Raw genomic sequence first — 15,382 nt, 5'->3', positions numbered from 1 at the left:
TGAGTGCACCTGTGTCATGCAGTGCTGCAGAGGTCAGAAGAAGGCTTCAGATTCCCCTGGAACTGGAGTTAAGGATGGTTTGTAGCCGCCATATGGGTGCTGGGAATCAAACCCAGGTCCTCTGCAAGAGCAGTCAGTGCTCTTAACTGGCTGGAGAGCCATCTCTCCAGCCCCCTATTTGTGTCTTTTCAACTGAAGTCACTGCCTCAAGGGCTTTTGTCCTTTTGCCAATACGTTCTACCTTTCTCTGAGTATCTATAGTAGCTACAGTGTACTGCAGTCAATACCACTCTGCCAAGTTGACAGCAGGTTACATTCAGCATTTGTATCTCAAGGACTTGGCTTGACTGGGGATTATTTTATAAAGCCACACCTTCTCCACTTGTTGTTTCCTCCTCTTTCCCCTTCGCCTTGTCTACAACAGCCCTAACTTCCAGCCCAAGACAGAGTGATAAATTTTCAGGTAAGCTGTAGTTGCCAGTTGATAAAGAACTTAACTGTGAGTCTTGAGAGTCTCCTGCTAAAAAGCATAAAGGAAATCATAAAGCAAGCCCACTGGAGTGCCAGAGACATGGAACATAGAAACAGAAACAGCTAGCAGGCACCTGTCATGGTTGGCCATTCTTTACTCTCCACAGATCAAGCCGGAAGGGAAGGCAAAGGAGTATGGTATGGCCAGGTGATGGCTCAGTACCAGACATAACAGAAGCTCATGGGGTTCCAAGCCCTGTGCTCCCCAGCACAGAGGATGTCATCCGGAAGACTGAACAGATCACCAAAAACATCCAGGAGCTCCTAAGAGCAGCTCAGGAAAATAAACATGACAGGTAAGGAGGCTATAGTTGTACTCTGGGAGAATGGGTGCCCCATATCAGCAGGGACACTGCTCAAGTTCTGAACCAAGATTCTTTCAAACTGAGTGACTTGAAAGTAATTAGAAATTTAAGAACACATGTATGGTTTGTTTGTTTGGGGGTTTGAGGTGATGTTATTGCTTTTACCACATTACAAAGTTCTCTGAAAATAAATGCATCTAGAATAAAACTGCAGTATTTTGGGGACAGCAACTGTCGAGAAAGTGACTCATGACTTGCAGATTTTTTTTTGTCTTTTTGAGACAGGGTCTCCCTGAGCCCAGCTGGCCTAGAACTCACTGTATAGACCAGGCTGGCCTTGAATTCACGGAGATCCGCCTACCTCTGCCTCCCAAGTGCTCGGATCAAAGGCATGCGCCACCATGCCTGGCCAGATAATTCTTCTGGCCACTACTGTTCCTAGGTTGTCCTGAGGGAAGTCTGCTTGCTTATCTGTGGCTCCCTTGTGCATACACATGCATGTGTGTGCATAGTATATGCTAAGGTCCTCTGCTTCATCTGACCACAAGTGTAGCCTGTAGGTACTCCCATAAAGGGACTGGTTCTTGCTCTGATGCTATTCTTTGAGAATTCTGATAGCTGTGAACTGTTCTGCATGACATTCTCATTTTGCACAGGGACAGATCTAGGCATACTCAAAGCTGCATCCCATTGGGTTTGAGAAAGCAGTCCCATGAACAAAGATTAGAGCTCAGGAAAGAGCTGTTTGACCCTTGCACAGACAGAAGACCTGGTGTGAACACAGTGCTGCCCTTTTATCCTCTTCATCTTCTTGTGAGCATGTTCCCATGCTTTGGGTTTCCTCTGTGGCTGTCCCTGCTATACTACCCACCCGTCTGCACTCTTGTTCTTTTTTATGATTTGACTTCTCCCAGAACCATGTCTCTGCAGAGAGGCATGATATGTTTTTATGGGAAGATAAAAGGGAAGGGCTACTGCACACATCTCCCTCCCTTCCCAGTGCCCGCTTTCTGCCAAGACATTTGTGTCTCACACGTGAGCATGAGCACATCACTCTGCTCATGGCATGAGTGAGGCTATACCTCACCGCATAGGGCAGAGTGAACCACAATTTCCTACACTGTAGCCACAACAGTTGTGAGGGAACCTTGAACAAGAACAAATCCTTGAGTGCTCCCAGTTTGTCAGCATGCTCCACATTTGATTCCTTACACAGTTAAGAAATGCTGTGCTAGGGGCTGGAGAGATGGCTCAGCGGTTAAGAGCACTGACTGCTCTTGCAGAGGACCTGGGTTCTGTTCCCAGCACCACGTGGCAGCTGACAACCATCTGTAACTCCAGTTCCAAAGGATCCAATGCCTTCTTCTGACTTCCAGAGGCATTGTATGGCATGGGTGCACTTAACATGCAGGCAACACACTCATACATATAAAATAAAATTAATTTTAAAATTTTAAATGCTGTGCTGACGTTTTGGACTGAAAATGTGCTTGTACTGATGTCTATCTTTGATGGCTATCAAAAATACTGCTGGGCGTAGTGGTGCACACCTTTAATCCCACACTTGGGAGGCAGAGGCAGGTGGATCTCTGTGAGTTCAAGGCCAGCCTGGTCTACATAGTGAGTTCCAGGACAGCTGGGCTACAGGGAGACCCTGTCTCAAAAAGACCAAAAAAAAAGTGGCCTGGAAGCTATTTCAGGCTTCAGGGATTGCAATACGGTGTTTGCGTCAATATGAAGAGATTTTCCTTTTTCTTTCTTTAATGTAGAAATCCATTGAATACATTTTATGATGTGATCGCCTTTAAAACCATGAGAAAATGATGGGGGGTTGGGGGGGGAGGGTGTTGTTGTTTTTGTCTTTTTTGGACAAAATGATGATTTTAATTATTAGCTTATGTTTTTGGTTTAAAGCCAGAATTGGTCTAGGGAATTTACATTTTATAAATTATTTAATGTTCTGTTAAAATCCTTGGCTATTTATTTATCCAGGATGCTTTCATGTATGATCTCCACACTAATGCAAGCCTTGCCCTTTTCCGAGTTCCTTCTTCTGTTGCTCCATTGCTTGAGCTTATCCAGAGTTGGTAGTGCCAGCCCTTGAGTCTGGTTCTGGATCCCTGCATCCAGTACATTCCCCTCACCCCTGAGTTTCCTGAAGCCTTACTTGCTTGGGCCCCTGTGTTCTCTCTCTCTCGCTTACTCTCTCACATATACCTACACAGTAATAAATAAAAATAAATAAAATTTGAAATAGAGTTGGCTTATGATAATCTTTATTCAGAAGTCAGTATTATGGTTTAAAAATGGAGACTTGAGGTCTTTAAGTGTGTGATGGACACAGAATGGCATTTAGTTTCTTTAAGGTAAACTTTTAAAAACATCTCTGACAGGCCAAACCTACAACAGTCATGGCAGTGTTGCCTAACATGCTAAGAGCACTTCCAAATGTGCTTTCCCACGACCCCTGTTCCTCGCAGGTAGTGGGGTAGTCCTCTTGTACATAAAGCCCAAACTTGGCAAATTTTAGGAACTGTCACTCAGTACTTCATCAAGTTTGTGTTTGTCCCTTTATACCTTGCTTGTAGCATAGAGTCCTCAGGCCACAGACCTGACACTGTATGATGCAGTGAGTAACCCCATCTGCTGGTCTTTCAGCTGGATGAAACCAGATTACCATTCCTATGTGGAAAGAGACTGGCTCTAAAGGAAAGCAGGAAACAGTCTCCTGGTTGCTGTCAGGAGCTAAGGTGGCCGCCCAGCAGGAGTTCAGCCCTCTTCTCACATCAGTAGGATTTGGGCTTATCTTCCTCCCTGGGTTGTGGCTCTTGTGCTGTCATCTGTGGAGTCCCTGGCAGGCCAGGCAGCCTGGAGGAAAGGATGAGAACAAACAGGGTCAGGGAGCTGCTTTCTTAGCTTGTCAGTGACAGAAAGTGCTGACAGCCAGAATAGCATTTTATCACAAACCAGCACTTGGGACTTGGTGACAGAATAGATGAGAGTCTAAAGGAGAGTGTGACGCACACCTGTGTTCTCTGCACACTTGTAACCCAGAGCATTTGAATGAAGAGATTTATACTTACACTGGTTAAATGACACATAGTAACATGAACACTGCATTTGTCAGGAATTGTTCCCAGCCGTTGTTCCCAGCTGTTTCTTCTTCACCTTTTGGACTGTGGCATGGAAATCCTTGATTCTCTTGCTGGAAATTTGGAAGATAAACTTATGAGAAGCAGGCGGCCCCTAGACAAAGCATGAGTGTCTTCATCCCTAGCTGGCTTGTGACTTCCTGCAGCCCCAGTATACACTGCCACGTTTCTTACCTGGAGAGCGTTTCTATCAGGCTTTCATGAAAACATGGGGACCCTGCTTTATAAGCATGCATCTTCTGTTAGTATGGTATGCAGCCCCTTCATTAAGGGAATAGAAATGGAACCTGTCAGGCCACTGAGAATTCTTTTCCTTTGAATTATCCAGACTGTTTTTGAATAACCACTTCAATTTTTTGCAGTTACACTCCCTGCTCAGAGAGGATCCATGTAGCTGTCACAGAGATGGCGACATTGTTCCCCAAAGTAAGTCACTTTTCTGCTCACCTGCTTTAGGTGAGCTTTAGAATTTTCTTTTTGATCTTGGTATTATCTTTGGAGATGAGGTGCTGGGATAGAATCCAGGGTCTTGTGCATGCTAAGTACACGCTCTACCACTGAGCTACATCCCTGGCCTGTAATCTTTCTGTTACATTAACCTTTTTTTTTTTGGTCTTTTTGAGACAGGGTCTCCCTGCAGCCCCAGCTGTCCTGGAACTCACTATGTAGACCAGGCTGGCCTTGAACTAACAAAGATCCGCCTGCCTCTGCCTCTGCCTCCCAAGTGCTGGGATTAAAGGTGTGCACCACCACATGCGGCTTATTTTATTTTATTTTTTTTATGTGTATGAGTGCTTTATTGCATGCATGTAAGTGCCTGGGAATGCACTGCCATTGGAGACCAGAGGAGGGCTTCAGATCCCCTGGAACTAGAGTTGGGGTTGGTTAATAGCTTCCATGTGGGTGCTGGGAACAGAACCCAGATCATCTGCAAGAGCAGCCATTGCTCTTAACTGCTGAGCTGTCTCTCCAGCCCTGAAGTGCTTTGTTCTACACGAATATGACTTTAGTAAGACAAGGATGTACAAATCAAGCTAAGCAGTGATAGGATAAAGTTTATTTAGAATTGATTACCTATGTGGTTAATATTTGTTTAATAGTACCTCAAAATAGGGCTGGAAAGATGGCTCATTGCTATATATGCAGAGGACCTGGGTTCAGTTCACAGCACCCACATGGTAGGTGACTAACAACCATCCCTAATGGCAGTTTCAGGAGATCTGATGCCCTCTTCTGGCATCTGTGGGCATTGCACAACATGAGCATACTTACATACAGGCAAAACACTCATACTGTAAAAGACAAATATAAATAAATGTTTAAGTACCTCAAAATATCAGGTACTACTAAAATTTCCCTGGAATATACCTTGATCTTTTCATCAGAATGATTCTTTATCCCTTAGGCCATGGGTTGCAAAGCAGCTTAATGTTTAAAATACCCAATCAAGGCTAGATAGTTCAACAGCTGGGGTACAGGGAGACCCTGTCTCAAAAAGACCAAAAAATAAATAAAATAAAATGCCTAACCAAAAATGTTTAGACTCTATAGAACAACTCAAGTTGCTTTCAGGAACATGCTTGCTTCTTGCTGGTGGATGTCTACCCTGCAGTCCATGGCAAACAGCTGTATTTTTCCTTTTAGAAACCCAAGTCTGACACGGTGAGAACTTCCCTCCGGTTACTGACATCCAGTGCCTACCGGCTCCAGTCAGAATGCAGAAAGGCCCTTCCCGGGGACTCGGGCTTGCCCACTGATGTGCAGCTCGTCACACAGCAGGTCATCCAATGTGCCTATGACATCGCCAAGGCCGCCAAACAGCTGGTCACCATCACCACCAAAGAGAACAGCAGCTGAGCTGCAGGGTGCTGGCCCTTCTAGTCCCTTCTATATTTTCTAGGCTTTTTAAAGTCCAACTTCAAATTTAGACATGGAACTCTTCAGATTTTTATAGAAACTTTTAATGATAGTTTAAAATTTTAAAAAAAAAAACCCTCAGTATTATTTTTGCATGTTTTCTAACAAATTTTTGACTATTAATTTAACCCACTTGCCTTATTTTGTGCCTGTTTTCTAGCTCAGTTTCTATTGTTCTGTTGTGTTGTCAGCAAGCGTTTAGGTCACAGTCATATATGTCCAAAAGTAGTTTCATTCTTAAAAGTTTGTTAAAACTTTTCCATCCTGCCTGTGGGTAAAACTATAAGTGATATTTTTAAGTAAAACATTTTCTTAAGAGAGTTGAATTTTTTACAAAGTCATTGTTATCTCTTGCCTACCAAGCATTGTGCAATAGGTGCATTTTCTATCCTACTGCAGAATATCTGAGTTTGGGGTGTCTCCAAGCATGTAAGCAGGGAAAGGACTTAGCCACTTTCTAAAAATAGTATATCAACTTCTTGGGAGAAAACAAGGAACTGATCCATTTCTAACTTTTATATCATGTTAGGTGTTCTGTTATTTAATATTTTTATCTTGATTTTCTATCTCCATAAAGATTTTACCCTCATCCTGAAATCTCCGTAGACTCGAATAAAGTAATAACGAATTCCTCCACATCATGGTCAGTTGGCTATGTTCAGAGCAGGAGCACCACCATTACCTATCATTGTCAGGGACTCTGCCAGACAGTTCACTGAGAACACAGCAAAGAGACGCACGAGTCTCAGGCTTGCCGTTCAGGCATCCCTGCCGTGGGCCAGCACTGCAGTGCACCCTCCACCCTTTGACCCTCACAGCCTACTCATGAGCAGCTGCACGTCTGCTCGTCTGGAAGGACTTCTTCCAGGTAAGACCCAGTCATCCCAGCTGGTTTCTCTCCCTCATCTCACTGGTACTTAGACGTCAGTTATCAAGAGTTCCTGGGCTAGGATGTAGCACAGTGGTCGTGTGTATGCCTAATACACTAAGGCCTGGATTCCACCCACAGCTCTGCAGGAAGAATTCTCCTGAGAAGGCTCTAGCCATTTGCAATTCTCCCAAAGCTCTGGAAGAGCACAGGTTGAAGTCTAGTCCATGCCAGGACAGTTTTTGAGGTTACTCAAAGATTCTTTTTCTGACTGTTAAAGTGCATTTCTGTCCCTGCTGACTGCATCGGTTTCATGCAGCTATACCCTGATCTGACAGAGCAGGCAGGGTGCATGAATGAAGGCAGCCAGGTATGCAGCAGGGCCCAGAGGACAGTTAAGAAGGTCCTGGTGGACCCCGTGAGGACAGCAGCTTCTTCCACTCCCCTCATGTTGCTGATAGAAAAGTAGATGCTACAAGTTTGATTTTGTTTTCCAAGGCACCAGAAATTTGGATTTTTTTTTTTTTTAATGTCATCTCTCTAGTTAGAAATGTGGCAGCCAATCCAGACATGCTCATAGAATACATGCAAGTAACCTGTGGAATCTAGGCTGGCTTTCCTGGCCACCAGGAATAGCCCGTGAGCCGGTCTAGGCAGCAGTTGTCACTCTCTGTGAAGTTACTCTCAGCCCTCTTTCTTCCCAGCTGTTCTGTCTCAATAATCAGACCACAGGTCACCTCACTGTGTGCTAAGCCTCCATTTTCCCAGAATTGACTCTATCACCTCTATAGCTTGACCCAGTACTGTCCTGAAAATAACGCCAGAGTGTCAGGTCCTCTAAGCCCAGCTGTGGGTGCTCTTGTCAGAGTTGCTGCTCTGAGTAGCATGGGAAAGGGTCCGTTTCTCTGTCCACATAGCCTAAAAATCTGCGTGACTGTCGGGTGCCCTGGAGATGCCTTCTCGAAAGGGGCCTTCTAGCTTGAGGACAGGCATCGTCTCTTTCAGTTAAGCTTTCGGCATGCCTCTTGGACTCCACTACCCCACCCCACCAGCTCCCTGGGGTCCTTGGGAAGAACCCAGCAACAATCCTGAGCTGGTTCCCTTGGGCCCCAAGAAAGGCAGGTCTTCGAGGCTTCTAGGAAGAGAATTGTTTGCAACAGGTAGGACAGTTTCTTCCCTTGAACATAAAAGGACCTGCCAGAGGACATAGTTCAAATTGTGCAATCAGTCCACAGTGCCGGCCTGAGGCAGAAGCTCCAGAGAGAGGGCATGCAGGGGCAGGAGGGCTGCAAGTCCAGGTCAAGCACCTCGTTTGACCTAGGTCACAACACTCTGCTCCTTGTCCTGGCTGCCTTCACACATGGATCCCACGGCCTCACACAGTTCACCTCTGCATCCTGTCAGACTGCTTCTATCTCTGTCTCCCTGTGTGCACCTCCTTGAAAGAGGACAGAGGTGCAGCTGATAAGCTTGCCCTGCCATGAACAGAAGGAAACAGCTCTGCCCTGAGCTCCAGTCCCCAAAATGCATCATCGTCTGGGAACACAGATAGTTTTTATTTGCCAGAGAACAGTGGATTGATCCCCAGGACTTGAGTGCAGTGTTTCATGACATTGGAACTATAAACACAACTCGGAGCGCTACCCCAATCCTCAAGTGACTTGTCCCAAAACAGAAATGTGTCCCCAAACTGAGGTTTTTATCCTCAACAGTACCACGAGCTTCTTGGTGGTCTGATTTCCTTTCCTTCCTTGTCCTGGTTGGACTTAACTCATGCTCTTACAGAAGGAAATGCTGCATAGGAAAAATGAGATGCCTTTTATTCAAGTGTTTCTCCATGTCACTCATTCTGTGTTTGTTTCTCATTTGTGTTACGCATCCTGTTCCTGTAATTATTGTAGCCTCATGTGTTGTAAAATCATTTCAGAGTTAGTGCCTGCTAGTTATACAATAAACAGTCTTTTAAGTGTCTTGTGTGGTCATGTGCTACCTGTCTCCAGTGGATGTTTACAGATACCAGGTAGAAGCATTTGAGTTCTCTCCTTTAATGAAACGCTGTTTGCTCCCTCCCTCCGGGCTTCCAACCTTGGAGCTCGTCAGCCTTCTCTCCTTGTGCGTGTTTTGACACATGGCCTTTTTCATTATTACTTTTGTTTGAGGCAGGGTCTATATATAGCCCAGGCTTGCCTGTGACTGCCACTCTCCTGCCTCTGCTTCATGAACACTGGAATTAGAGGGACATGCCATTGTGCCCAGAAGTTAGTCCCATCTGTTTTATCCTGGTACTGTTTAGTTTTTAGGTCAGCCAAAGGCAGCCCAGTATACATGCCCTCACTCCTCCCAACAGATAATTCAGTCTGCAAAGGCCACCAGTCTATTTTCACTTCTAGAAGGGCCCGTTGTACAGGTTTACCTGGGGGCTGTGCACTTGGGTTTGTCAGAGTCACCCGCAGTTCCACCTGTGGAAGTGAGACAGGACCTAACTGTCTGAGGCCTCTGCAGGTGAAGGCTGAGAAAGGCGTGTGCTCCCAGTGTGGTCCAGCCTCATAGGAGAACATCATGGGAGGCCCCAGAACCCACAAATCAGATCCAACAGCTCATACCCAGAGTGCCTCCTGGGTGGGGTTTCCAGGAAGTCCTGCAGAGTTGCTGAGCCCATCCCATCACAGTCTCTGATTCAACAGCACGGGTGGCCAGGGAACCATCATTTCTAATGATTCTGAGGTGAGAGGGGCTACAGTGGGCTGATCAGTCCATGCACACTACATAGCACTTGGCCTGCTTTCGAGCATGAGTTGTGATTTTTACCTGCTGTTTACGCTGTCAGGCACTGTGCTTAGTTCTCTACATGGATAACCTCTTCAAAGGGCTGATGAGATGGCTCTGTGGGCAAAGACACTTGCCTTCAAGCCTGACAACCTGAGTGAGTTTGATTCCTCTGACCTCCATTCATGTACTGTGGCTGGCACGTGCGCGCACACACACACACAACACACAAAGACTCCTTCAGTCTTCACAGTAACTCTATGAAGGAAGAGGCTTATTTTCATTTGACAGGAGAGGAAATGAACACACCAGGAAGAGGATTCCCCCAGTCTGAAGAAGTGAGGCATCTCCCAGTTACCGTTATGATGGTCAGGCAGGCAGTTCATGTAACTGAGCCATCTCCCATAATGTGGCCTCATGGCGAGGAAGCCAGTGGCAGCAGCTATGCCAGCCTGAAAGCCTGCTGCCCAGACAAGCCACTAAGACTGCATAAATGGCTCTCAGCTCTCTAAAACCTGAGGTCCCGCCAGTGGGGACTGTGTTTAGCTCCTCAAGGCCCTGACAACTGAACCCTGATGTCAGGTGAGACCAACTGAAAGCCCCCACAAGCTTGTCCACTGGCTCATAGCACTGTGAGAATATTGTCAAAATGCAGGCAGAGCTGGGTATGGTGGTACATGCCTTTAATTCCAGCACTCGGGAGGTAGAGGCAGGCAGATCTCTGTGAGTTCAAGGCCAACTGCAGAAAAAAAAAAAAAAAAAAAAAAGGCTGAGCACAGGCTGCCCGACACTGAGGGGCCCACCTGCTACCCAGCAGGGTGAGGTCCAGGAACAAGGCCCTTTGGCACAGAGACTGAGGGTCTTCACCTCTGCCCACTGACCTTGGCTCTTTCTCTGGGCTGAAGGCCTCCCTTCAAGTGGTTCCACCTGCTTTTCATACACACATATCAACCATGAAGTAGGTTTCTGAGGACAAAGCCACCAGAAACTAGAGGCAGGAATGAGCTCAGCCCCACCCACCTCCTCCAGGTCCCTTTCTGTATAGCCCCACCCACCTCCTCCAGGTCCCTTTCTGTACCTGGCCTTTGCCTTCAGTACCACACCCCACAATGTTCCCTCTTTCCAGGTCCCCAAACTGTACTACTGTAGCTCCCCTGCCTTGTCTATAGACCTTCCTGTAAATTATCAAAGCAGCCTCATTAAAAAGGAATTGAAATGTCCCCCATTTTGCAGATGAGGAAACAGGCTCAGACCGAAAGGCTCAGGTAGTAGTGGAACTGTTCAGAGCACAAGGCCGATGCTCTAGACTGGGGCTCTGCAGGCCTGAGTGGACATCCAGGGTGAGCACAGCAGACCTCCTGGAGCCTGAAAAGGGTGAGGAATGGCCCTGACCTGGCAGAATTACAAAGGGGAGGGATGGAGCAGACACTGGCTATCTCCACATTGCTCTTTTGGGGGAATGCTGGAGGGCTTGACTATGACCTATGCCCAGCCCTCCCCAGCCAGGGATGTGCTGCTGGCTGAAGGGCCTCTACTTGCTGGGGAGGAGGTTTAAAGGAATAAGCTGGATTCGGAGGAGGGTCTGTTTTGTCTGTCAGTGCCTTATTTTTTTTAATATTTTTATGCGTGTCTTGGCTGCATGTAAGTGCATCCGTGTGGTGCAATGCCCACAGAGATCAGAAGGCATCAGAATCCCCTGGAACTGGAGTTACAGATGGTTTTTAGCTGCCATGTGGGTGCTGGGATCCAAACCCAGGTCCTCTATAAGAACGGCCAGTGCTTTTTTCTGCTGAGCCATCTCTCCAGCCCTGCCTTCCTTATTTTATCTATAAACATTTCTCATCTGTTCTAGTTGTTTCAAATTGAGATATTCCTTGACCCCTGCTCAGTTAAGACACCAATCTCTGTGCAAGACATTGCCCAGTTCAGCAGCAGCAATGATGTGAGGACCTCACAGATTCCACAGCAGGTTGACAGGCATTGTAGGAGGGGGAATGCTCCCTCCAGGGCCAGCACATCCTGAACGGAGGGAAGGGTGAGGTATGTGGCCCATGTCTAATTGGCTGCTGATTGAAACAGCAAAAGGCAAAGATGGGAGAAGCTTCTGGCAGGCTAGGCCCTTCTGAGTGATGTGTTTGAGCTCCCTATACCCTACATGTCCATACTCATTTCAGACAGAAGACCTTGCCCAAGAGAGTCACCTGGCTGCTGTGTGGTAGGCACTGGGACAAAAACCTGGGTCAGGGAGAGCTTTGCTCACTCCCTTACTGAATGTGATTGACATCCACAGGATTATGAAGTGGCCACTTGTGTGCCCACCAACAAGTAAGGAAACAGAGCTCAGCCTTTGCTTTACAAGTCCCGTGAACCCTCCATCCTCTAGTCCTCAGGGCAGCTGAACAAAGACCGTGTGCATCTTGAGACATCAGCCTGGCTTCACTGTCTGAGTGTGAGAGAGCTAGCATTCTGTGTTCAGACAGCCCAGTCCTCAGAGGCTGACCCTGCCAGACAGTCCTGCACTCCCACGGGACAGTCCCGCCTTTTCCTGCCAGGGTTAAGCCACAGCTCAGTAAGGAATAGGAGCTTGGGTTCAGGTCACATTCACCTTGTACCTTTAATTATCTCCAGCATTTGCCTTTTACTTCCTTTGGTTTTTGTTTTATTTTGGGGTTTGTGTGTTTTTTTTGTTTTGTTTTGTTTTGTATTTTTGAAGCAGGGTCTCCCTGTAGCCCCAGCTGTCCTGGAACTCACTATGTAGACCAGGCTGGCCTTGAACTCACAGAGATCCGCCTGCCTCTGCCTCCCAAGTGCTGGGACTACAGGCGTGCGCCATGTTTACTTTTTTGAGACAGGGTCTCTGTAGCCCCAGCTGGCTTAGAACTCACTATGTAGACCAGGCTGGTCTGGATCTCACAGAGATCCTCCTGCATCTACCTTCCCAGTGCTAGGATTAAAAATGCATGCCACCACATCCGGCTTCATTTTGGTTTTAAATTAATTGCTATTTTTTACTGTGTGTTCATGGGTGAGGAGGGTGTATGGAAATCAGTGGACAACTTACACAAATTGTCTCTGAGGGTCCCAGGGATTTAACTCAAGTCATCAAGCTTGACAAAGGCTCCTTTACACTGAGCTATCTCAACCCCATTTTATTTTTTAAGTAACATTTCCTTTCATTTCAAAGGCTACAGCTATTCTTTCTCTGTGGAAAAATCTAGACAAATACCCAAAATGAGCAAACACTAGGCTGGGGACGTAGCTCAGTTAGTAGAGTCCTTACCAAGGACTGGATTCCAGCCCCAGCACCACAAAATGAAAATACTACTTATCCTGTTCAAAGTGAGCAAAACATAGTTTCCTTAAAACTGGAATTTTGTAATTACTGCTTTGGAACAACTTTTTAGCCTAATCAATTCGGACTTTTCTCCAGTTCTGAAGCTTTCTGTTCTGTTCTAATGAGCACAAAACATCCTAGACTCAAACAGATTCCTATGTTGGGCCCCTCAGTCAGCAGGCTCCCCCACCAGACCCAGTGCTGTGCTCCGAGCAAGCTTTTTCCCAGACTGTTCCCAGGAGCAGTGCCGTGTGCTCCAGGGCTTCCGGAAGGCCAAAGCAAAGGGTCCTTGTTGGCCAGAAAGGGACTGCCTCAGTATCAGTGCAGCGGGAGGCCACTTAGGAAGGTATGAGTGTGGCATGAGAAGATGGGGGCAAGGGAAGCCCCTGGTCACCCTGAGCAACAGTAACAAGAGGCAGCAGAGCTCGATCTGGGGGCCCAATGTTGGGGGCAAGACAGATGGTGTCAACTGTGTGTTCAGCTGAGAACACAGGAGAGCGAGTGATTTCTGGATTTTGATGAATCGAGACTCATCTGATGAGTGGTGACCACGTGACTCAGGTACCTTTGGATTCAGCGGGGCAGTACCATGGTGGAGATATAGGACCTACAGTCCCAGGACGTACTGATGTGGAACTGTACTGAGAACCAGAGGCCTGCCTTATGCCACCCAAGAAGGCCTGTGAGGTACCAAGGCCTGAATCTGCAGGGCCGGCACTCCTTGGGTAACAACTAGAGGCCAAAGTAACTGCAAATGTGTTCAGAGAAGTGTTTTTCGGGGGTTGGGGGAGGAGAGAGAATGGCATTTCTTCCACCATATGGTGCTAGGAATTGAATGCAAGTCATCAGGTTTGGCATCCAAAAACTGTACCACTGAGCCATCTCACTGGACCTTGATTGGGTCATTTCTATCAACCACCCAGAAAGATCCAGAAATATCTGGACTTGAACTGTAAACCAGAATCAGTGGTATAGCCAGGTAGGTCTCAATGCTCAGTCAGTGTGGTCTCAAAAGCCACAAGTCATGGGGACACAAACTTGGCTCAATAGGCCTTAACATATGACATGATATATGAAACCCCATGGGAGGGACTATAGGAGGGGTGTAGCTAGAGGAAGGGTATAAATATGACCAAAATATATTGTATGAAATTCAAAAAATTTCAATTCAAAAAATTCAATTAAATTGTTTAGGGGCCTGAAGAGATGGCTCAGTGGTTAAGAGCACTACCTGCTCTTGCTGTAGACAGTGTGGCTGATCAAAGTATGATTTACCCAGTGGGAGGGCAGTACACAGGCAGCATCGCCCCTCCAGTAAGGCTTCCCATCATCAGGACCCACAAAAGGTCAAGATCATCAGGAATAGGCAAGGTTTAGAAAAACAAATTTCAAGAGAAAAAGGTAGACCCAAACAAAAATGAATAAAGCAGCAACAGGAGCTGAAGAAATGACTCCCGGTTAAGAGCACTCGCTCTTCCGGAAGACCTGAGTTTGGTTCCCAGCACCCATGTCAGGCAGCTCACAACTGCCTGCAACTCCAGCTCCAGGGCTCTAACCCCCTCTCCTTGGGCACCCACACTCATGTAGCACATGCAGGTACACACAATTAAAAATAAAATCTTTTTAAAAGTACCGTTTTTGCACAATCAACTACAGAGTGGAAATGAAGGAACTGTGGCTCCAATGTTGGAGGTGATGAAACAAGTAAACGCCGCTCCAAAATGAAGTCTACAGCCAGCTCCACATGGCGGAATGAGTCAGGTCATTAAGAACTGCAAGTCCAGTGTTTCCAAAAGCATCACAGTGGGCTTGATGCTGCTGCTTGGTATTCATGGGGAGAGCTCCCTGAGACCCAGGTGACAGGTAAACACTCCTTTACCATAAATAAGGTTGCATGGCTCCAGCTGTTGTACCATTGGTCTCAGCACCATGAATTACAACTGGCTCTGCCTGTGGTGATGTCCACCTGTCCTGCAACGGGTTCAGACTGCACTCCTGTCAGTCTTTTTTGTTTGAGACAGGGTCTCCCTGTAGCCCCAGCTGGCCTGGAACTCGCTATATAGACCAGGCTGGCCTTGATCTCAGAGATCCTCCTGCCTCTGCCTCCTGAGCGCTGGGAAGAAAGGTGTACACCGCCACACCTGGCTTTGTCAGAGTTTCTTGTCAGTCTTGGAACTTCCCAAAGCCCAGAACTGCCCTCCCTATGGAGAATGTGTGCTGAGAGCAGTAGAGGACAGGCTGGTACTCATAAGATACCATTGTTTCTCCATATCCACAGTTGCTACAACAGCATCGCTATTACAGGATTTAGAAGCTGCTGCTGAAGAAATCCTAAAAATCATTTTAAGTAGAACAGAGTAAACGATAAAGCCATGTACAGTCATGTGCCACGTGATACACTGCTGATGGGCATGGGCACAGGGTTGCACCACAGAGCCCACTCTCAGCTTGTGATGTAGTGTTTGCACAATGGTGAAACCACACACTTCTCAGAGGTACTCCTATCCTT

The 15,382-nt window shown here is 46.8% G+C and overlaps 1 protein-coding gene across 13 annotated transcripts in view; it reads left to right on the top strand.

Moving 5' to 3' along the window:
• Git2 (GIT ArfGAP 2) overlaps positions 1–8,744 on the top strand; it is a 56,600-nt gene extending 47,856 nt beyond the window's left edge. For 11 of the 13 annotated variants that reach the window (XM_029554031.1, XM_029554030.1, XM_008848997.3 and 8 more), the window contains 3 exons: positions 639–827; positions 4,351–4,414; positions 5,633–8,744. In XM_029554031.1, the coding sequence (XP_029409891.1) occupies positions 639–827; positions 4,351–4,414; positions 5,633–5,845 (466 nt within the window). In that variant the 3' untranslated portion in view covers positions 5,846–8,744. The remainder of the gene's footprint in view (positions 1–638; positions 828–4,350; positions 4,415–5,632) is intronic. The other 2 variants (XM_008848988.3, XM_008848992.3) reach the window with 2 other exon arrangements.
• Positions 8,745–15,382: the final 6,638 nt, after the last annotated feature.

This window comes from Nannospalax galili, unplaced genomic scaffold (genome assembly GCF_000622305.1).
Source record: "Nannospalax galili isolate Female #2095 unplaced genomic scaffold, S.galili_v1.0 scaffold103, whole genome shotgun sequence".
NCBI lineage: Eukaryota > Metazoa > Chordata > Mammalia > Rodentia > Spalacidae > Nannospalax > Nannospalax galili.
Note: the sequence above shows the minus strand (reverse complement) of the source record. Positions and strands in the feature narration are given on the sequence as shown.